General features: G+C 30.9%; 3 protein-coding genes across 3 annotated transcripts; all 3 read left to right on the top strand.

Annotated features, from left to right (window-relative positions):
- Positions 1-3303: 3303 nt before the first annotated feature.
- Positions 3304-7526, top strand: LOC114178691 (FRIGIDA-like protein 4a). Its single transcript, XM_028064744.2, has 3 exons — positions 3304-4265; positions 6440-6615; positions 6692-7526. The coding sequence occupies exons 1-3, from the start codon at positions 3434-3436 to the stop codon at positions 7271-7273; spliced, it is 1590 nt and encodes a 529-aa protein (XP_027920545.2). The 5' UTR covers positions 3304-3433; the 3' UTR covers positions 7274-7526.
- A 7058-nt stretch (positions 7527-14584) lies between these two features.
- Positions 14585-19174, top strand: LOC114179363 (aldehyde dehydrogenase family 2 member C4-like). The gene is made up of 9 exons (XM_028065686.2): positions 14585-14804; positions 15643-15785; positions 17091-17474; positions 17813-17902; positions 17994-18167; positions 18246-18383; positions 18473-18610; positions 18695-18756; positions 18845-19174. Exons 1-9 carry the CDS (start codon positions 14702-14704, stop codon positions 19116-19118), a joined length of 1506 nt encoding a protein of 501 aa, XP_027921487.2. The 5' UTR covers positions 14585-14701; the 3' UTR covers positions 19119-19174.
- A 1400-nt stretch (positions 19175-20574) lies between these two features.
- Positions 20575-23506, top strand: LOC114179619 (aldehyde dehydrogenase family 2 member C4-like). The gene is made up of 9 exons (XM_028066035.2): positions 20575-20789; positions 21076-21218; positions 21445-21828; positions 22044-22133; positions 22227-22400; positions 22483-22620; positions 22703-22840; positions 22947-23008; positions 23084-23506. The coding sequence occupies exons 1-9, from the start codon at positions 20678-20680 to the stop codon at positions 23355-23357; spliced, it is 1515 nt and encodes a 504-aa protein (XP_027921836.2). The 5' UTR covers positions 20575-20677; the 3' UTR covers positions 23358-23506.

Here is a 23506-nt window from a genome sequence, read left to right as displayed (position 1 = left end):
ACAGTACCACATGGAATAGCTGCCCCAGAAAACAGTCCCACGTAGCAATTACATGCACTCTTCATGTGCACCACGTGCCCTCAGTTATTACCATCCAGAGTGTGATTTCCGGAAAATTAACATCATTCAGAGCTAGGAGTCTAATCATATAAGACATTGACATTATTCTTAATATAAAATCTTAAGACAATAGGTTTATTGGTTTTTATTTTTATATAGTGCTCTATTTTTTTATTTCTAACTAATGTGGGACTTAGACTCACACTTAAATTCCTTGCTTGGTTAACCCAACAAAATAAAAAGGTTCTATCTTCCGATACAATACCCTACTCTCTCTTTACCAATCCAACACCATGTGCTTTTTTATATTCTAAAGATGTTTTCCTCACTCCTCACTTTGCTCATTTACACTCTTTGGCGTGTCACTTTGAGTTTCCCGGCTCCAATCATAACACAAACTTTTGCTCCAAGTGACTCCATGGATATCAAAGGTTGTCGAAATTCCGGCAAGAGAGCAATCCACCTGGGAAGGTGTCACCATGAGATTGAGCACGTGCACTCGCTACCACCCAAGTTGAGGTGGAAGTTATTGTGGATGAAGATCAAGAAAGAAAAAAAGAGGCTTTTTCGGTCTGCATCATTTCAGGTCCCTTATGATCAACACACTTACTCTCAGAATTTCGATCAAGGCACTGCGATTGACGAACCAGATAATCTCTCTAGATCTTTCTCTGTTCGCTTTGCTGATCCTTCTATAGTTTTTGTAACAAGAAAATAACTATTCAGACATTATGTCTCTAATCTGTCTATTAGCTTTTGTTTTTTGAGTGCTTCATTTCTCATTGTAATTACATATAGTTATATGTGTAATGAAATTTCTCCGTCTACAAGTAAAGAATATATCTGCCATTCTCCTGTTCTTTGGTTTATTCCTCTGTAAATGTAACACTATTCTCAGAATTTAGGTCTTAAAGACTTGTTTTTGTGTTTCGGATCTAATATATTTTGATGTTCAAGTTCTAGAAAGAATGAATTCAATTCGAAAAACTATGCTTATTCGATTTTTTCAACTAGTGAGACCCAAATGAGCTGTTGTAGGTAAACCTTACTTTGGGTGTTCATGTTTTGATCAAAATCAGTGTTCAATTAACCAGAAAGTCATACTAATCAATTTTGCTTCTAACCAAAAAGTCAATTGTGTTACATATGAGCCCCGATTGAGCCAAAAAAGGAGTCACTATCAATTGGTCTATCTTCGAAGTAGCTAGAAAACCCACCAAACAGTTTATCTCTAGTTTTTTTTTTTATTCCTTTTTCTTAATAAATGTTAAGAAATAGAAAACCTAGCCTCTGAGAAAATACCACCTTATAGTTATCATCTGATGACGACGAAGAAAAAAAAATGTATTTGATGAGGAAATCGCCCAAACTTCTCTCAAGAAATGCAGTCTGTGGATCCATGGTCGTATTCAAATTGAATTAAAAATTAACTCTGGGAGCCACTTGCTATATCTGAAGTTGCTATGAACTAAAAAAAGTGTAATAAAGGTCACATAGGACACAAAATCTAGTCTTAGCAAAACAATAATTATATGTTTCTTGTGTCAAACACTATGTCAAATGAGCCTATAGTCAATAGTCTTAGCTAAACTTATCTATGAAAGTTACATTTCTCAGTTCTTGCAAATACTTGCACATGGTTGAGTGATTAAAAACCAATAGGTGGCTGTTTCATTAATTGGTGCAATATACTGATATATTTAAATTCTATGTCTGAAAAAAAATCACTGAAAGATTAGTCTCATTAATTATAATGCTATTGAAACTAATTCTCTAGATTTTAAGCACCAAAAATGAGTTATTTAATATTTGAAATGAATAAGAAGTTAGTCCCTGATTTGCTAAAAAAAAAAACATTTTATTGCTTAAAAGAATACAGTCATTAATTTGCTTATTATTTTACATTATGGAAGCTTAAACGGATGTATAGAAAGAAAAAAAAATGCATACTTTGTGCTTGAAATATTTCTCAATTGAAATTGAAAACATCAATAAAAAAGATTTGGCCTTTGATAAACAATATCCATCGTGAACCCTCTTAAAGCTTGTTAAGATGTGGACCCAAAGAAAACAAAACAAAAGAAGCATTTTTGTGTCCTTTGATCTTGAAAAAATGGTTACTTCTTGTGTAAAATAGTATAGTAGGTGTGAATTGATAAAGATATATAATACCCTTAATCAATTGTAAAAAATCGTTTTAAGTTATAAAGAAGCATCTCCTCAAGTTATTCTTTCATCCTTAACTAAACAATTTATATTTCTATTCCTTTTTTCACTTTTCTTCATTTCTCTCTTACACTCTCCTATTTCTTTTCTTCGTATTCAACAAAAACAAAATATTATTGATAATGATATAATTTGGGTTCTTATACCTATTTTAAGTTTATAATAGACATTATTTATAAAAACAATTATATATTTTCCTTTTACGAGAAAAAAAAACACGACACCTTATGATCAACACGTGAAAAAATATAAAAGATAAAAAAGAATTTAATCACTTAGTAATGGGTAAAACTATTATTCTATATTGATAGTGTATAAGTTTTTTTTTAAACAAAATTTTAAAAGGGAAAAATAGAATATTTTATTTGATTAAGAAAAAAAACTACATATCTATTCTTCCAAAAAAAAACTATTTGATTTAAAAGAAAAATTATATTCTTTTTTTCACATATACATTTTCTTTCCAATTTTATAAACGTTATAAACTAAAATATCGACATTTCTATCTTTATTCCTTAAATAATCACTAATTTAAATTTAATAAATTTTTAAATTAAAATTGTTATTTTATTATTTTATCATTTAAATTCATTATTTATTTGAATTCAGATATTTCTTTTTTAATTAAATTAATTATTTGCAGTAAAAGAAAAATATTTTCTACTAATAATAATAACTATTTAGTCTACCACTTTTTGTGTGTTATTTTCTTTTTTTTTTCTTAGAAAAAAAAATACTTGGTTGAAAATCATGTGTAGTAATATTTTTATTTTTAATAAAACTTTAGTATAATTTTTTTATATTTTATTTACTCTATTAATAATAAACAATTAAATATATATTTAGCCTTTTAAGACATGTGTGTTTATTAGAAAATAGTATATTTTAGTTTTTTTAATAAATACATTAACAATTAATTATAAATTTTACAATGTGATTTGTTATAGCTTTTTTAAAGAAATATGTCATTTCTTGATATTTGTTGTTTTTTTCTATACAAAATCATAGTAAAGTTTTAATGTTTGTGTTGTCTCTCTCATTTTCAGACCCCAACTCATGAACACGAAGCAACTCAAATTGTTCTGCTGCTCAACGGTAAATTAGGGTTTTTGATTTCGGTTTCAGAAGAGAGTGACAACACTCTCCAATGGCGACCCAATTGTCGACGACACCATCCGGGAAGGTTCAGCAATTCTTCGAGGAGCTGGAAGCGAAGAAGACTATCCTGGCCAAATGCACAAACCTCTTCACCACCCTCTCCACTCACTTCTCTTCCCTCCAACACTCCGTCACCGATAAATCCCAATTCCTCGATTCAAAGCTCCAATCCCTCGAATCCCTCTCCCGCGAAACCCTCCAATCCCTCCACCGCCGCCAGACTTCCATCCCGGAGCGCGAGTCCGCCTCAGCCGCCCGCATCAGTGATCAGAAGGAGGCCGCTATCGCCGAGCTTCGCGCCCCTCCTCTTCCGGATCCCGACCTCTCCACCGCGCTCAAATCCCTCTCGCGGAAGATGGACGCAGCGGCGCTGCTGCGGTTCGTTGTGTCGAAGCGAAAGGAGTCGGCATCGCTGAGGGCTGAAATCGCAGAGGCAATGGCAGAGGCGGTGGACCCGCCGCGGCTGGTGCTGGAGGCGGTGGAGGAGTTTCTGAGGAGTAAGGCGGCGAAGTCCGGGGTGACGGATAAGAGGTGGGCTTGCGGGCTTCTGATTCAGGCGCTGATGGTTTCGGAGTCGAGAGAATATTCCAGGAAGATAATGGAGAGAGCGGTTGCGGTTGTGGAAATGTGGAAGGAGCATTTGGATGGGGAATCAGATAGTGGTGCAGCAGAAGTGGTTATGTTTCTGCAGATGGTGGTGTGTTTTGGGTTAAGGTCCAGGTTTGATGACGAGTATTTGAGGAAATTCGTTATGGAGTTCGCTTCTAGACGGGACATGGCGAAGCTTGCTGCTTCCTTGCAGTTCGGGGACAAGATCATAGGTTTGTGTTTCTTTTGGCTAAACAAACTACCTTGGAACATACTCTGTTTCTGTTAAGTTCTATACATATATTCCCTTCTAATAGGTCTTTGCCTTGGTCACTTCTATGTTATGCCACTGCCTCCTTGTGCCTTTAAATTCCCTAACACCATGCCTCACCCTCCAAGAAACAGCCCTGACATTGAATCATATTAGGGTAGCTCATTATCCAAGAAACCTCATTACAACAAACTATCCACACTGGTCTTCCAAAATTTGTATTAGAATCTATGAAGCATCGAGTCTTACATAGACACTGGATATGAAACGGACATTTACATTTTGTACACAACTAATGTCCAATTATAAATAACAAACAAGAGCACCACTTACAGAAATCTTAATTGAGAATTAAGATGTTTACATAATTAATTGCATTGTAAAAACTACATTGCTAAGTTATACAGTTTTCATAGATCACAATAAAATTCTAAGAAATATATCTTTTAATAGTTTATAATGTAAATGAGTCTCACAATATAATGCAAACGAGTCTCGCAATATAATGTTATAAGCCTTGCAATATTTATAATATAAATTGATCCTTTTTATTTCTTCCTAGTTTTTTTTTATGATAGCAGTGTCTAGTAGTAAGTGTTTAGTCAAGAATAAGTGTCAGTTCATTTTCCTTACTCCTATTCAAAATGTGTTGGAGAGGTGTCCAAGATGTATCGAAGAGATGTTTGAGTCGATTTTTTTTTTTAGTTGTGACACAGTTGAGGATAATTGGATATCTGTAAAATAGGTGTCTGGCATGTTTTGAGTCCAAAAGGTGTTGAATACACAGATATTTTTTTCCATTGGGGTGCTGGTGCTTCCTTGAAGTGGAAAGATATAAAAATTGGAGTTTAGAAGGACTACTGGAACTTGATTGGAAGTTGTGACTCCTTCAAGAATCATAATCTTCAGATTGCCAACAGCAGGACAACCTTTCATCAGCAATGCCTGAAATGCTTCTGGCACTCAGGGTCCCTTGAGGGTTACATCCTGCGCCTTTCAGTGCCTGTTTGAATTAAGCTTCTTTTGGGAAAATATCATTTTCTGTTTTCTTTGTAAATTCCTCGCTGAGCTTTTGAAATAAAAGAAATTATTTCTCCAAAATTAAGCTGCAATAAACAGGTCATGTGGCAGTGCATCCTTCTGCATTCTATTGTTATCTTGCTTTTGTCAGAGTCTGTGGTATGTATAGACTATGATAACAACTTGACTTTTCAAACTAGGCAGTGGAATTTGGAGCTGGGGTCCATTCCATCTCTGGCCTCTAGTGGTGGTAAAGATACGAAGCTGTTGTGGAAATGAAGGAAGTTGAGATTTGGTGGTGGTTCAATGGTGGTGGTGGGCTGAGAAAAAGGGAAGTATTGCAGTAAGAAAGGCTGACAGTGGTGATGGAGACTATTGAGTCATGTTAGGCAGTTTAGAATAGAAATGGGTTTCTGCACATAATCACTTGAAGAGGTTTTCTTGTGTATTATCTAATTTTGATATCCTTTAGTGTGTTGTTGATGTTGTATTCTCTTCTCTATATTCATCAGTCTTAAGGGGAAGGGAATCCTGATACATCGCATTGAGTAGCAGCCGGTGCATAATTTAGAACAGGGCTATGGGATTTTGGGTCATCAAAAATTTAAATATTGTGTAACTTGTTCACGTTTAATTTTATTTTTTCAAAGAAGTTTGCTTGTATCTTTTCCTTTTGAAATTGATATTGACTTAAAACATTTCTGTGCTACTCCTGTGATTTTCTCTTTCAATGTTGCATCTGCTCATTAGTAACAGAGCCTCCTACTTGTCATGTATTGCCTGTCTACAACCTTTCATAAAATGTCTTGTTTACCATTCCAAACTTCCACCTCAATTTCCTATTATTCCTATCCTTGTAGACATGTTGGCCTAGCTTAACCCCTTTTATGTTCCTCTGTGATAAAGCAGAAGAAAAATGGCAGGCCAAATAAGCTGGTTAGAGAACTCAGACTATGTTATCACATATAACTCTTACCTTGATTCCGATTTATTCGTACGCTCCCATACTTTTTCACTTTACCATGCAATAGACATGAAGTAATATTTTTTATGTAATTATTTTTTGCCCAATGTATAAATACCTGCAAATAATAATTAAGCAAATGATTTATGCAGATATTATAGATGAACTCATTAGCAGTGGTAAAGAGATAGAAGCTGTTTATTTTGCTTCAGAATCAGGTTTAACTGAACGATTTCCTCCGATCAACCTACTCAAGTCCTATCACCGGAGCTACAAAAAGAATGTTACTACGACGTCAAAAAAGGGAAACAGCAATCATGCTACAACGGTGTGTTTATGTTACAGATGAAACGGTGTATGCCTTAGATGGATTGGATTCTTAATTCTGTCTTTTCATTGTTCAGGATGATTCAAGCACTTCAGAGTTGAATTCCATTAAGGCTATAATAAAATGTGTAGAAGATCACAAGCTTGAATCAGAATTTAACCTTGATCACTTGAGGAAGCGAGCTACCCTTCTGGAGAAAGCCAAGGCCGAAAGGAAAAAAAGTTCAACATCAGGAACTAAACCTCAGAACAAACGAGGCAATCGAGGCAATGGATCCAGTTCTTCCCGTCCAGCCAAATCAGCCAAATTTAGTAATGCACACTCGTCATCTTTCGGCCGCAGGAACCTAGCACCTTCTCTACAACCCAGTCCCGGTGCAAGATTTTCTGGTCCATTCAACTACCCCAACCAGACCATATTCGATGGTGCATCAGCTAATCCTTACGCAGCAACCTATGGAACTACCCACACGCAAAGTCCAGCTGGAATAACACAACAACACTACTCTATTCCCGTTGACAATTTGGGTCCATCTGGTTACCGGTCCAGTGGTTCTTATTCTGGACAGGCTACCTATGGCATATACGATTACAGAAACGGTGCTCCCCTGACTTATCCACCTCCATACACAGTAGATCAACCTACTTATAGAGGCTAGGTTTTCGATTTCTCCCTTTCTAATCTTTTTCTGCCCGTGTCTCAAATTTATGCTACTTTCATGTTTTTTATTTCTGGTTTTGTGCATGTCAAAATTGGAAATGAAAGAAGATCCTGGGAAGGTATTACATAGTATATGGTGCCAAGGCATAGTTCCTTTTGCTTCCGAGATTTTACCTTTCCTTTTTGAAAGTAATTATATTTGCTATTACATTTTGTAAAATGTCGAGAGCCTGTAGTCTGCTGTTTGTTTAGTCTTGTTCCATTTCTCTTATTCGTTCTTCCGTCATCGTTATTTTCTATGAGCGTTTCTCCCTAGTCTGCTGTTTGTTTAGTCTTGTTCCATTGTAAGGTAAGCGTTTCTCCCTAGTCTGCTGTTTGTTTAGTCTTGTTCCATTGTAAGGTAAGGTTATAATGGTAACAAACACTGACATTTGGAATACCGAAGAAGGCATCGGAGATACAGTGAGAGAAGCTCCTTTCTAGGATGCTTCGCCCTCAGCCTTTACCACTAAAGAGAGGACAAGCAGGTCAGCTAATTTTTTTTAATTTGTTTACATGTAAATATATAAATATTAAAAGTATATTTAATATATAAATGTTTTCTTAATTGTTTAATGTATATCTTTATTTAAATAATTATTATATTTCTAAGTTAATTATTTTATTTATATTTTCAATTTTTAAATTTAAAAAATAATTTTCTTTTACTTTTATAATCTACGTTTTATTTGGGATTTAATATTTTAAATTTCATATGCATAATCCTACTTCAATAAAAATGGGTTATAAAATTCAGATGCTAAATTTATTGTTCTCATTATAATATCTCCCTTTATAGATGCATATACATGATTGATTGTTATTATGATTATACCTCAGTTTTTCGTTCATTATTTAATTTAACACGAGATTCTTTTTTATTCACTATTAACTTCTTCTTTTTCATCTTAAACACAAAGTCGTCACGGAAAATATTAAACAAAAAATTGGATACACTTGCCACTTATACAAATAATTGATACTGCATGACGAAGGAGACACCGGCTGCTGAAAGATGTGGACGTGGGAATGTGTCGCACATTTGAATACTTTTAAGATATCCCTTGCCGCTAACAGTTCTTTGTCTTCCTCTTTTTAATTTGTTTTATAATATAAATACTATTATATTCTCCCTTCTTTCAACTCAAGACAACACCTTGCTTTTATCAATGAAGCCTGGAGAAAACTATCACCTACACCAAACACATCATATTTTGTTCTTCCACCGAGTCAAATTCACTTTCAAATTATATTTTAATATGCACACATCACAATTTTTTTATTTTTAGTAGACCTAATCTTGAGCTCATTTGTTAATTATATATGTTCTTAATAACCAAATATATTTTGTAAATATTTTCGTAAATGACCTTTTGTAATGTCTTTATACTTTTAAATTGAGATGTTCAAAATTTTTGTATCATTTCAGTCTCAGAAGTGTGTGCGTGTAAAAGACATTCTAATGTGTTCTTAATAATGTACGTTTAATAATTATTTTAAATATTGTAATGATAAACATAATTAATTTATTTTTATTGTTTATAATGTGTTTATGAATTTTTACCTGAATGGATCTGACTTTACTTTGACTAATTTGTTTAATATTATGATTAATGTGTCTTAGCTGAATCTTTTATTTAATTACAATTCATTTTTTTTTGTTATATTTTTGTGGATATAAGATAATGTTATTCTAATGTATGTAAATAATCTCGAGTAAGATGATGGTGATGATTTTTTGTAAAATATAATATATTATGTCAAAATTTTAATTTAAATTAAGGACTTTGATAAATTTTTTTTTTTTACAAAGTTAGCTTTTTAACATACAATAAACATTTTTCTTCTCTTTCCAAATCACATTAAAACTTTCTTTCATCCATTAAGACGTTGACAAGTATACATTGTCAAAAGTTTGTTAAAAAATAATTTTTCTTAAATTAATTGTTCATGAAGTTTAATGAATTACGCCAGTTCGTTTTAACACATACAACCTTCTTTTCCAACATGGTACTTGTTATAATGTCGTTGTCATGTCTTGCATACTTCTTGAAAACATATTTGTTTAAATTTTTTGTCTGTGGAGAAAAAATGAAACATTGATTTAGTCAGCCATATTTGATAAAATTCAAGCTTAGAAAACTTCGTCACGGCCTTCATTTTCCATAATAATATAAATATCTGAAGAGGACACAATTGTTTGTTTCTGCAATTTCGTGTTTGGAGAAAAGATTTTTCGATTGTGATTTGCGCACCGTGTAGATATTATCAAGCTACTCCAAAATATCATATTCATGAATGTCACTATTGAAGTTTCGTTTTTATAGAGACTCGTGTTTTTGTTTAATTGTTATTTTCTTAAATCAGAATAAGAATAATATTTACTTTCCATTTATATTATTATTTTTCATTTAATCTTAAATTAATTTTTTGTGTATTTGTAATAGTATAGTAATATTTATTAATTTGAGCTATTTATTCCTTAATATTTTGTAGTGGGGCGGTGGGTGTGGATAAAGTGTGTTTTACCATTAATACTTATTTATTAATATAAATAAAATTCAAAAGTAAAAGTATCAAATTTAGCTTTGTGCAATCTTTGGTTACAATAACTTAAGTAGAACTGTAAGTAAAAATATATTGTTTTTATTTTGATGGCAAATATTGGTTTGTTCACCTAAAGTCAAATGGTTCATTTATTTTATATCCTTGTGAAAGGGAAATATATAAGGTAGCTATGAGTGACAATTAATGGACAGTGGACCAAAGACTTATTCAAATTATCTATAACTATATATAAAGGGGATTCCCTCTTTTGTGTCCACATTTCATAATTCCAACTTTACCCTTTATAATTTAATTATTTATTAAATTTTTAAAATTTAACGGTTACTTTTACAAGTTTTTATAAAATTATTTACTTATCTCCTTTTTCTTTTTTTCTCTTACTATTCATCAACAGTTATTTTTCTCTTATTTTCTCCGTACATTTTATTTTATTTTTTATAAATATACTTTTATTTTGTTATTTTGTTTATTAAATTAATAACATTACAATATCATCAATTATTAATATAATTCAAAAAATGTGTACACACAGGCGCGATAGCGCCTGTGTTTACACTAGTATATTTAATAGGATTAACTTTAATTTTTATTTATTTATTTATTAGACATTACACTTATAAAAATGAATATTTTAATTTAATTTAACTCTCTAAATAGATGATAACAGATCCAGTCAATACGGTAGTGTCCAGTCTAAAAATATCTCTCATGTTATTTAGTTTGATATACCACAATATTACAAAAATACCACAATATTTTTGAAGTTGAAATGTCTAAAATTACAAAATTACAAAAATTAAGCTTTGGAGTTGAAATGTCTAAAACTATCCCGATTTAATATACCACAATATTTTTCCATCTGTTTTTGAATAGTTATCTGTTTACATCTTTTATAAAAAAGAAATTAAAAAAAAAAATATATATATATATATATATATAAAATTAACTATTTAATTAAATATATAATTAACAATATGAAATATTTCAATATTAAACTTATTAAAAGTCATCAAAAATATCTACAAAATATATAATGACTATCTTTTTCAAAAGTACTAGTATTGAGTTTAAGTTACTATAAATCCCATAGAAAACTTATAATAACAAGATAATTTGTACATTTTAATGATTCTACCAATTTTTTATCGACTTTAATCATAGGATTTTATTTTTTATTTTTTAATTTGACCAAGTATTTCATTAGAATATGAAATCTCATTACCCTCTTAACCTAATATTCAAACAAAAATATCATAATACATGTATTTTTATTTATCATAATAATGTCGTTATGCTCTATATATAGTATTTGTATATATCACAATAATACCATTATTTTAAAGTCTTTTATAGGATAGTTTACGCTTCACTTAGTAAATTTAATTAATGAAATTGTTGAGTATTCTCCACTTGTGATTCTTTGGATGAAACCTAATTTGTTAGGTAAAGTTAGGAAATTCATTAAGTGAATCACTATTAGTCTGACTAAAATTAATTAAAATTTAATCTTTTATTACGTAGATGAGATTCATTGAGTGAATGATGGTTACATACAAGACTAATTATGAAAAGATAAAGAAAATTGTGCAGAATCAGTAAACAGGTGAGGTGGATTTGAATTTTTATTTTTAAAGTAAAAATTTATAATCTATCTTGTCTGATATTGAAATTTGTGTTTTATTTCTATCATGAGTTATTTGTGTTTGTATTCATATATATTTGTCTTAAATATTAATTAAATAATATTTGTATTTAGGTGATAAAATGGGTCAGTTGACGTATTTTAGTCTGACCCATTCTTAACCCTTTAAAAACAAAACAGGTCGGATTAGAGTAATTCGTTATTAACAAACGGGTTATAAATTATATGTTATCCTATCATAGGGCGTGTTGATAATTGGTATGCCACTTTTTCATTTTTTTTTAAATTTTTATTTTTAAAATTTGTTTACATATATTGACTTCTATATTTTTATTTGATTAATGAATATTTTTAATTGAATAAAATAAAATAATTACTAAATTTACATATTAAATTACTTTATTATAATTAATAATTAAAATTTAATTTGTAAGTGTTAATGATTTAAATTACAATCGTATTACATATTTATATTTTTACACAAAAAAATATATTAAAAATTTAATTTTTTAACTTATTTTAATTTTTAATTTAAAAAAATAAAAAATAAAGCGGACAAGCGAACCAGAGTGGACTGATCTACCTTTGACTTGCCAATTTGGCTAACTAGACCGATCAGACTAAAATGGATTGTTGGTATCCAAATTCCAACCTAACCTGTACCATTTTTGTGAGTTGGTAGTAGACAACAAAACCTACTTTACTACTCCTAATCTATATAAAAAGAAAATTACAAAAAAATAATATTATTAATAATTCAATTAAAATTGATCAATTTTTCTTCGATATTAAATATAAAAAAATATGTTTGTATAAGTCTTAAAATATAGTAAGAAATAAATTGTATAAAATAAAGGTTTATATAATTAAAGACTTAAAATTGAGTGCCATGTTGTCCTAAAAACGATTTAATTTGTCAAAAAATTACAATACATTTGCCTAAAAGAAAAAAAAAAATGTATAGTCAAACTCGTGGAAGAGAAGAAAAATATGTTGAAAATTTTAATAAATTTTATGAGTATTTAACAAATTGAATTCTTGAGAGAGAATGATTTTTTTTTAACGAAATAAAAAATTTTCAAAGTAGACAAAACTAAGACACAAAGATCATAAAGAAAATTTGTTTCTTATATTACTCATTGTTGGGAATATTACTTAATATCTTTTTTATTAGTTTTTAGAAAATATTTCAGTTTTAGAGATATGTGTCAGTTTTAGAAATTTGTTATTATTAGATTAGGAGTGAGATATTCTAAATATTTTATACTTGATATTTGTTATATTTTGCTCTATATATAGAGTATATCAATAAAATACAAAAACATGTTCCTCCGTATAACATATCACATATATCTCTCATATTTTCAAAAGCCCTGAAAATCCCAACAACTGGTATCAAGAGCCATTGTTCTTACTGCCAATAGAATGGAAGGAAATATTGGAAGGAAATATGTCACACGTCGCTATTCCACTCTTTGATGGTGAAAGCTATGATCTATGGGCGGTAAGGATGCAAACATATCTAGAGGGGCTAGATCTATGGGAAGTTGTGGAGGAAGATGATGTTCCCTTGTCTGAAAATCCCACCATGGCTCAAATGAAAGCGCATAAAGAAAAGAAAACGAGAAAGGCAAAGGCAAAATCATGCTTGTTCGCAGGTGTTTCACAAATGATTATGACCAGGATCATGACTATGACTATAACCATAACCCATATCATATATGAAAAAATATAACATATCAGTGGTATCAGAGCCGATGGTTCGGAGTGACTGACCGCATAACCATAACCAAAAAGGGGTCACCGAAGTGACTGACCGTATAACCATAACCAAAGGGGTCACTCATACACACCTGAAGGGAAATATACCATATGAAAAAAAGAAAAAAAAACAAGGGACTCACCCTTGAGGGGAGATGTTGGGAATAGTCCAAGTGTGAGTCAAAGTCCCACATTGGATAGAAAAGACAAAGTTAAACACTATATAAGAATAAAGGCCCATAACAACATTGCCTTAAGGTTTTGGTGTAAAAGTGGTGTCTAAGGTCTTATATGTGTAAGACTAATGTCATATAACCATATAGAACCACAATCTCTCAATGACCATAACTATGCCATGACCATGACTAAATGTTTATACAATAGAACACTAGAGTCGATTATTTTGATATAAAAATATTAAAAATTAAATAAAAGTAATAAAAAATATATAAATAATTGGATTTATGCTGTTATTTGATTCAATAAAATTAAGTTATATCTTTTGAAATATGATACTAACTGTTCGAACAAAATCATATAAAGAATAAAACGAAATGTGTTAGAAATTTGAAAGAAATTTGTGAATTTTGAACCACATAAAACAATTAAGAGAGAGAATAAAATTGTGTGAAGTGAGAAAAAGGCAAATAAATATTACGTAATTAAAAAGTAAAAAAAAATAATGAATATAATTTGTTTAGGTTAGTCAATGAACTAAAAATATTCAAAGAAATATGAGGACAAAAACGACAGAATTCGTTAATAATCACCTCTATCATTATACATAGTTTAAAAGATTAAATATCCTCACATCTAATAATTGCATAAATTTTCTATTAAAATTAAAACAACGAGTTCAAATACCCTTACAAAAAAAAAAATCTCTCTCATCTCTATATAATAACAAATTGTCCAAATTTAACCATTTCTTAAAAATTTTAGATATTCTTAAGACGACGATTTATATGCTTGTTAAGTATAAATAATTAAATAGTAGACCTAATAGTTGTACAAACATAAACAATGTTTATGTATATTTAAAATAATACACGATATGACGATATAAGCTTATGAAAAGACGATGTGATAATATAAAAAAATGATATTAATTTTTAAATTACGTGAAATTTTAAAAAATTAATCTAACTAACGATGACTGAGTTCATAAATTGAAGTTGCTCGTCATATAGTAGTAAATATAATATAATATCATATTATATTTATTATAGGTATGGGATATTATATGACAGAATCGGCATCTAAAGTCAATGAGGAGGCGAGTTTGTTGTTTTTATCGTATTATCCTACAATGATATTTTGTGGCATATATATGTATATGAGTGGTTTGGTTTCATTGTACTTGTATTATTATTACATTACAAATCTGTTTTTGTTAGGAAAAGTAGAAACAGAGTGATGACTGGTCTTAACAACGGCGATGTTGCCTCCGTCAAAAAGCTCCCGTCGGTCAACTTCACCAAGCTTTTCATCAACGGAGACTTTGTAGACTCTGTCTCAGGTCAAGAAGCTTTTCATCTTCTTTCTAACACTCTTTCCCTTCTTCTTCTTCTACCCCTCATTTTCTCTTACAAATTTCACTGCCATCAATTCAGAATATATATATATATATATATATATATATATATATGATACGATTCTCGGAGTTTTATAAGATCAAATTAGATTTAAAGTTTTTTCCTTTGCATTCCTTTACATGATATTATAATTATAAATTAGTGTTAAATATTTTTTTACTTTTTTAAGTTTCATTAAATTTTGGAATTAGTCATTTTTCGAAACGTTATACCAATCTAATCTTTCTTCTTTAGAAATGTGTGAATTTAGTACTTCTTACTAAATTTTGTTAAGTTTATTTGATATTTTAATTGTATTTTACGATAACATTTGAGTTAACATTGAAGCGAAAGTGTGTCAAACGATGTAAACAATTCAAATACTGTTATGAAATGTACTTGAAACGTCAGATAAACTTAACAAAATTTGATTAAAAAGACTAAATTCACGCATTTGTAAAGATGAAATACTAAATTGGTCAAAAATTTTGAAGATAAAATAATTCTAAATTTTACTCAAACTTAGAAAATAAAAACATATTTAACCCATAAATTAAAACCTTTGTTAACAAAAATTATTGTTTGTTAAATTTATTTTTTAATTTCACGTGATATGACTATGTATTAGTATTTAATTCCACGTTCAAAATATATCATAAAAAAATATATCGAAAGTCTCGTATCAATTAAAAGTAAAATCAATTTAATAAATTTTGTGATGAAAATAAAGTATACCTTTTTACATGTCTCTCAATCTTTTTTTTCTGTATTAATTGTTGGCAGGAAAGACGTTCGAGAGCATAGATCCAAGAAGCGGAGAAGTTATAGCTAGGATCAGCGAAGGAGATAGAGAAGACATAGACATTGCTGTTAAAGCAGCACGTCACGCCTTTGACTTTGGTCCTTGGCCTCGCATGTCTGGCGCTGTAAGCTTATTTATTTTTGCTTCCTCTTATTTTATTTACCCTTTAATTATCCATTTCAAAAGAAATTTGTTTCTTTAATTTATATTAAAATACCTTATAGATTTTTGTAAAAGAATAAAAAAGTATTTATAGTAACAAAAGTAAATGAAACTGACAAGTTTATCTATAGAGTCATGTCCGTAAATAATTGAATATGTATAAGTGATCATATTAGAAACCCGAGAAAATCTTTCAGATGAATATTGCTGTAATTCAAGAATGATGTCATGTTGTGATTATGAATATTTAATGCTCGGCCCATGTGATCCTTTAAAATTATAGAAGTGTGTAATTTTGTTGTCAGAGTAAATTAAATTTAATACCAAATTGCATTAAACTAAATTCATACACTTTTACATGAATATTTCTAACAAATTCCACTTAAATTTGTTAAATAAGGATTTATAATAATATCGAGTAACATAATACAAATACAAAATAATATAAGAGTAAACTTCAGAAAGGTAGTAATTTAACTTATAACAATACGATGACAAAGTAATAAAATTAATTTTAATTAGCCATTTGGATTGATTGAAAACAAAAACTTGTTATACATCAATTATTTATCTCTAAATTATTATATATCTTTTTTTAAATTGGAGATTCTGTTTTTTACTTAAGACCTCTTAATTTTTTTTATATATAAATCATATTTACATCGGAAACACACTAAGAGCATGATTAGGAAGTAAGAGCTGTACAAAAAAGAAATTTGCATGCTTGTTTAGCAAATTTTATTCAGTTTCTCTTTTATCTTTTTTTTTCTATTATTCTCATTTCCTTTTTTTTTTTAATAATATATAATATTTAATTTAAATTCACTTCAATCCAATTAAAATTGATTAAATTCTAATATTGATACTAAAAAAATCAAAAGAATTCAAATTTAATTTGTTGAGTTTTACATTAATAACTTCAAAAGTTATGCTGATGACATTCTTATTTAATTAATAGTAAAATATTGTTTTATATAATTAGTATAAGGTCATTAAACTGTTACATATTTCAAATGTAAAAGTTTTCATGTAATTTTGAGGTTTGTTGATGATAAAATCTGGTGTCCAGAGAGTTTACATAAGTAATATCAACGCGAATTAGTATCATAAGAACATTGATTAAGAAATACAATTTTTTAAACGAAAATCATAATGTATGATTAGATCGTAGTATAAAAATGTGATAGATTGAGTTATTTTAGAACTTAGTTAACCCTTTGACATAGTTTTCACATGAAAACTAACATAACATGAATTTACTACTCAGAAAAGAGCTAAAATATTGACGAAATGGGCGGAACTAATTGATGAACACGCAGAAGAACTTGCAACACTTGATGCCATTGATGCAGGGAAGTTGTATCACATGTGTAAGAATGTGGAAGTTCCAGCAACGGCAAACACTCTACGTTACTATGCAGGTGCTGCCGATAAGATTCATGGAGAGGTTTTGAAAATGTCTGGAGATTTCCATGCCTACACATTACTGGAACCAGTTGGTGTTGTGGGACACATAACTCCCTGGAATTTTCCCAATACCATGTTTTATATTAAGGTTGCTCCTTCTCTAGCTGCTGGTTGCACCATGGTCATCAAGCCTGCTGAGCAAACACCCCTCTCTGCTCTCTATAATGCTCATCTTTCTAAATTGGTATGTATGTCTCATTTTCAACAAATATCAAGCATGCTTGGCTCTTCACAGTTCACTTTACCATAAGGTTGTTGGATTTATTACTACGAATTCTAGTGTGAGTTTATGTCCCACATTGTCTAGAAATGAAAAAGTACAATATTATATAAGAATAGAAACACATAAACCTATCGTCTTTAAGGTTTTGGGTTAAAAGTGGTGTTAATATCTTATCTAGTTTGACTCAGATTTTATTAGTATTATATCTCTCTAGTGAAACCTGTCGGTATTTTACCTATCACAATTATTGACTCAATGGACGTTAGGCCTAATACCACACCTTTTTTTCTCTTTTGAAGGCTGGGATTCCAGATGGAGTGATCAATGTAGTGACAGGATTTGGCCCAACTGCTGGTGCTGCATTAAGCTCACACATGGATGTTGATAAGGTATTTACATCTCAAACATTTGCAATTATATAACGATCTTAATTAAAGAAGACTACTTGAATTATGTTTCTTAATCTGGTGGCACCTTCAGGTCAGTTTTACTGGTTCAACCCAAACGGGTCGTGAGATAATGCAGGCTGCAGCTAAGAGTAACTTGAAACAAGTTTCACTTGAATTAGGAGGCAAGTCACCCCTCATAATTTTTGATGATGCTGATGTTGAAAAAGCTGCTGAGCTTGCTTTAATCGGCATCCTATATAACAAGGTGAAAGTGATTTTTGGTATAATCCTTAGCGTCTGATTCTGTTATTGCAACACTAAATTTCATTCATTGTGATTACAGGGAGAAGTTTGTGTAGCAAGTTCTCGTGTATTCGTTCAAGAAGGAATCTATGATGAGTTTGAGAAAAAGTTGGTGGAGAAGGCAAAAGCTTGGGTCGTTGGAGATCCTTTTGATCCTAAAGTCCAACAAGGACCCCAGGTAAGAAAACTAGACAAGACACAACTAGTTGTAAGGTACAAAAACATAAATGATGTTCATCAATCAACTAACATTTTTGTATATGTTAGGTTGACAAGGAACAGTTTGAGAAGATTCTTTCATATATTGAGCATGGAAAGAGAGAAGGAGCAACCCTTTTAACCGGTGGTAAAACAGTGGGCAACAAGGGCTACTTCATTGAGCCAACAATTTTCTCTGATATAAAGGTGAATTCTAGTTATGAAAATGTCATCTTCAGCATAATTAGAGATAACTAACCATCATGTTTCCTTTTTGAAAATACTGTTTAGGAGGATATGCTTATAGCACAAGATGAAATCTTTGGTCCTGTGTTGGCGTTGAAGAAGTTTAAGTAAGTTTGCTTTGATGCTAATTTTTTCATGTTTATTATTAATTATGGTTGTTATTCTCATATTTATTATGTTAAATGTGAACAACAGGACCATTGATGAAGCAATTAAAAGTGCGAATAATACTAAGTATGGGTTAGCAGCAGGCATAGTGACCAAGAATTTGGATACAGCAAATACAGTTTCAAGGTCGATTCGTGCTGGTACTGTTTGGATCAATTGTTACTTTGCCTTTGGTGATGATGTTCCCTTTGGAGGGTACAAGATGAGTGGATTTGGAAAAGATCATGGATTAGAAGCCCTTCACAAATACTTGCAAGTTAAATCTGTTGTAACTCCTCTTTACAATTCTCCTTGGCTTTGAATTTATCTATCACATGGATCATCAATTTCACTTGTTCAACAATGTTATTGTCAGAAGTTGGCCTTTTCCTTCGTTTTGGTTGTTTTTAGATGGAAATTGTTTCCGAAACAATTGATGTGAAAGTCAATTTTATAAAGGATAAAATAGTTATTTTGAAAACTATAGGGGTGCACCAAGAAATTATGAGGGTGCAGGATGAAAAAAGCCTTTCTCATCTCGTGCAATTCATAATCAAACTTCCTTAATGTCAAAATGGTTTGTTAAAGTTGCTTCTAGAAGCTAATTAAAGTGTTCATACCAAATAAAACTACATAAGAGGAGTTTCCCCTCACACACTTGTCGGTAATACTTTCTCTTTTATTAGTTGGGAAGTTGTTACTAAAAAAGATAAAGGAGAAAAAAAACTTTTAGCTTTTTCTCATTACATATAAACCAAATAAATAATGGAAACCAATATATCTATATATGCCGATCAATTGATAATGCATTTCATATTACCCCACTTTTCGTCATTTTCTTTTTTTTCAGAAAATATAATTTTTCCATTTAAATTTTAAGTGAGTAATGATGCTAGTTAGACGTAATTACACATACCTTATATTACATTATTGTTATATACGTAATTTAGTGTAATAAAAAATAGTTTTAAATTTCAATGATTGAACGTATTCCACTACGCTCCACCGACCTACAAATGTAAAAACTTTTTCTATTGAAGTAAAAGTGGCAAAAAATCTTAAAAGCGCAATCCGAATCTATCAAAAATAATTAAAAAGTCGTCCAATAATTTTTGCAATGACTATAGCCTGAAAAACAACCATGCTTCTTCATAAATGATTTTTTTAAACCAATAATTTTCTTTAGAATAATTTTTTTTCATATATTTAAAAAATAATTTAACGTAACGAAATAAATTTATAAAAATAGAACTCAAGGTTAAAATAAGTTTTACTTAAAATAATAAGTTATGATAAAATTTGAATCTATAAAATTGTTGTATATTAAAATAATAGTCTGCTAAAATACATTATTTTACTTGATATTAAAATTAACTTAATTAATTTTTTTAAAATTATGATTAAAAAATAATTGATCATGTTTTCTGAATATATGGTTATGATGTATTTATTTTTCAATTTAAGTGTGTATTGTTTTATTTTTCGCACTTTCTTATTATTTTTTAGAGGACGTTTGACAAAATTTATTTTTTAATATGTAATAAACTTTTTTCTTTTCAAATTATATCAATTTTTTTTTCATTCATTAAGATTTAAGATGTTGTCATGTACATGGTGAAAAGTTTGTCGATAAAATTTCGTTAAAAAATCATTTTGCGTTATTAGACCACGACATCTTCATGAAAAGATATCGTGATTTTTGGCTTTTCCATATGTAGAATCAATCAGGGGTAAGAGACGCACTATGTTAATTATTTGCATTCTTTAAATGAACAGAAAATGAAGTGAGGTTAGGTGAAGAATGTTGCCTTTATAAAAGCACAAAATCATAATCATAAATTCCACTGTAAAAGGAACCTCTCAGACCAGACGCTTGCAAAGATGAGTGCTCCCTCTGACTCCAATCACACCCACAACAACTCCTTCCTCAAGATGCCCACCATCAAGTTTACTAAACTCTTCATCAATGGACATTTTGTTGATTCCATTTCAGGTTCTTCAGTTTATTGTTTACTAACTCTATTATTTCATCCACTATTAATCACTTTTTAATGTCTAATAACGCAAGAAGATGAGTCGGAGATATAAGACCAGTTTACCGAGTATATTAGTGAATACAAACCTGATCATGTGGGGTTAAATTATAGTTAAAGTCCACCGTTTTAACGATTAAAATTAGATTCATAAATAAAGGATAAGTCGTGTTTATTTCTAACACTGTAAATCACTATCATTATTAACAAAGTGGTTTGTGATTATTTAAATTTAAACAAAAAAAGGGAGGACATTTGAGACTATAGATCCGAGAACAGAAGAGGTAATTGCAAGAGTGAGTGAGGGAGACAGAGAAGACATTGATGTTGCAGTTGAAGCAGCACGTGAAGCGTTTGACCGAGGTCCATGGCCTCGCATGGCTGCCTCTGTACGTCATTCTTTTCCCTTCTATCACATGTGATTCTCTTCAACCATGTTAATTAATATTTGAATAATGATAGTATGATTCTCGTCCTTTAATTTCTAAAATTTAGTGTGAGTTATCATTATATCTTTTTTATAAAGTTTTCAATAATTTATGCTGAATCACAGAAAGTAAAGAATGAGAGTAAAAATATGGAAGTGTTTAATATTAACATTGATTCGGTGAACAGGAGAGGGCAAAAATAATGATGAAATGGGCGGACCTAATTGACGAAAACATAGAAGAAGTTGCAGCATTAGATAGCTTGGATGGTGGAAAGTTGTACTTTTTCAACAAGTTTGCAGAAATTCCTTCAGCAGCGAATGCTCTACGTTACTATGCAGGAGCTGCTGATAAAATTCATGGGCAAGTACTAAAAGGGAACGGGAATTTCCATGCATATACACTGATGGAACCAATTGGTGTTGTGGGACACATAATTCCCTGGAATGCACCTAGTCACTCGTTTTTCATCAAGGTTAGCCCTTCCTTAGCTGCAGGCTGCACCATGGTCCTCAAGCCTGCTGAACAAACACCTCTCTCTGCTTTGTTCTATGCTCATCTTGCTAAGCTCGTACGTATCAACATACTTTCATTTCTCGATCTATCAAAATTTAATTAGTCGGATAATACTCATTTTTCGTCGGATATGTTCGTATGGTATCCACTAGTTTGCTTTTTGCGAATCAAAATAGATCGGTTCACATTGTCCATTTCCTGAACAGAACAAGTTTATTTTAGGTTTTATTCGGCACAAAATTAATCTAACTGTTTGTGTCTTTTGTGAAGGCTGGAATCCCAGATGGAGTGCTGAATGTAGTACCCGGATTTGGTTCAACTGCTGGTGCAGCAATAAGCTCGCACATGGGAATTGATGCGGTGATAATATATAAGCAACATGTCAAATATTTACATCTATCAATTTCATAACTAATTTTACTGCTAATTAAATTTTGTGTTGTGTACCTTTAGGTCAGTTTTACTGGTTCAGTTGAAGTAGGGCGCGAAGTGATGCAAGCTGCAGCAAGGAGCAATTTAAAACCAGTTTCACTTGAATTAGGAGGCAAGTCTCCTCTCATTATTTTCGATGATGCTGATATAGACCAAGCAGTGGAGCTTGCACTCATTGGCATCATGTCTAACAAGGTCAGTTTTTCTTTTTTAGTTACAAAATTTTGATCCTTCTTATATAACTGAATAAGCCATGTTTCTCGGTTATGGTTTTCAGGGAGAAGTTTGTGTGGCTAGTTCTCGTGTGTATGTCCAGGAAGGGATCTATGATGAATTTGAAAAGAAGTTGGTGGAGAAGGCAAAAGCTTGGGTCGTTGGAGATCCTTTTGATCCAAAATCGCAGCAAGGGCCTCAAGTAATAAACATGCATTCAGTTTCTCTTTGTTCTCACTTTTCGATCCTACTTTTGGTGAAATTCATCTTAACTCGTTTTCTAGACTAACAAGAACCAACTGGAGAAAATACTTTCCTATATTGAGCACGGAAAGAGAGAGGGTGCAACCCTTTTGACCGGAGGTAACAGAGTGGGCAACAAAGGTTACTACATTGAACCCACAATTTTCTCCGATGTAAAGGTGATTTCTAAATTCTAATCCCACCAAAGTAAGTACCATTGTGTGTGGCTGTCTCAACTACTTAGTTTCATAACTAACAATTTTTGTCATAAAAAAACTTGTTTAGGAGGACATGGTTATAGCACAAGAGGAAATATTTGGCCCTGTATTGGCATTGATGAAATTTAAGTAAGTTGGAATTTAGTTATATGATGTTTTTTGATTTGTTGATGAGCATTGAATTTGAGCATGGCGTAAAAACAGGACAATAGAGGAAGCAATTAAAAGTGCGAACAATACGAAGTACGGTTTAGCAGCAGGCATTATAACAAACAGTTTGGATACATCAAACACAGTGTCAAGATCGATTCGTGCAGGCATTGTTTGGATCAACTGCTATTTCACTGTGGGAAGTGATGTTCCTTTTGGAGGGTACAAGATGAGTGGATTTGGAAGAGATTTGGGCTTGGAGGCCCTTCACAAATACTTGCAAATTAAATCTGTTGTTACACCTATTCACAATTCGCCTTGGCTTTGAATAATTTAACACCTTCCACTTAAATTAACCCCATATGTGTGTCTCTTTCTTTTTTCCAAATAAATTATGCTTTAATTTTATGTAATGCCATTTCGAAATAATTTGTTTCTTCTATTTTGAACTATTTATGAATGCTTCTTTCATTATCA

This window comes from Vigna unguiculata, chromosome 3 (assembly GCF_037176805.1).
Source record: "Vigna unguiculata cultivar grain cowpea cultivar isolate G323 ecotype 2 chromosome 3, ASM3717680v1, whole genome shotgun sequence".
In the NCBI taxonomy this organism is placed as follows: domain Eukaryota; kingdom Viridiplantae; phylum Streptophyta; class Magnoliopsida; order Fabales; family Fabaceae; genus Vigna; species Vigna unguiculata.
This window is presented reverse-complemented; position numbering and strand designations above follow the sequence as displayed.

What these genes read in the sequence shown, in the direction of transcription:
- LOC114178691 (XM_028064744.2), top strand. Translation starts at nt 3,434, where the DNA reads ATGGCGACCCAATTGTCGACGACACCATCCGGGAAGGTTCAGCAATTC. An exon ending in GTTCGGGGACAAGATCATAG is followed by an intron (nt 4,266 to 6,439) that starts GTTTGTGTTTCT and finishes TGATTTATGCAG; the next exon opens with ATATTATAGATGAACTCATT. An exon ending in ACAGCAATCATGCTACAACG is followed by an intron (nt 6,616 to 6,691) that starts GTGTGTTTATGT and finishes TTCATTGTTCAG; the next exon opens with GATGATTCAAGCACTTCAGA.
- LOC114179363 (XM_028065686.2), top strand. Translation starts at nt 14,702, where the DNA reads ATGACTGGTCTTAACAACGGCGATGTTGCCTCCGTCAAAAAGCTCCCG. An exon ending in CACACATGGATGTTGATAAG is followed by an intron (nt 17,903 to 17,993) that starts GTATTTACATCT and finishes TGGCACCTTCAG; the next exon opens with GTCAGTTTTACTGGTTCAAC. An exon ending in TTGGCGTTGAAGAAGTTTAA is followed by an intron (nt 18,757 to 18,844) that starts GTAAGTTTGCTT and finishes TGTGAACAACAG; the next exon opens with GACCATTGATGAAGCAATTA.
- LOC114179619 (XM_028066035.2), top strand. Translation starts at nt 20,678, where the DNA reads ATGAGTGCTCCCTCTGACTCCAATCACACCCACAACAACTCCTTCCTC. An exon ending in TTTTGTTGATTCCATTTCAG is followed by an intron (nt 20,790 to 21,075) that starts GTTCTTCAGTTT and finishes AAACAAAAAAAG; the next exon opens with GGAGGACATTTGAGACTATA. An exon ending in CAATTTTCTCCGATGTAAAG is followed by an intron (nt 22,841 to 22,946) that starts GTGATTTCTAAA and finishes AAACTTGTTTAG; the next exon opens with GAGGACATGGTTATAGCACA.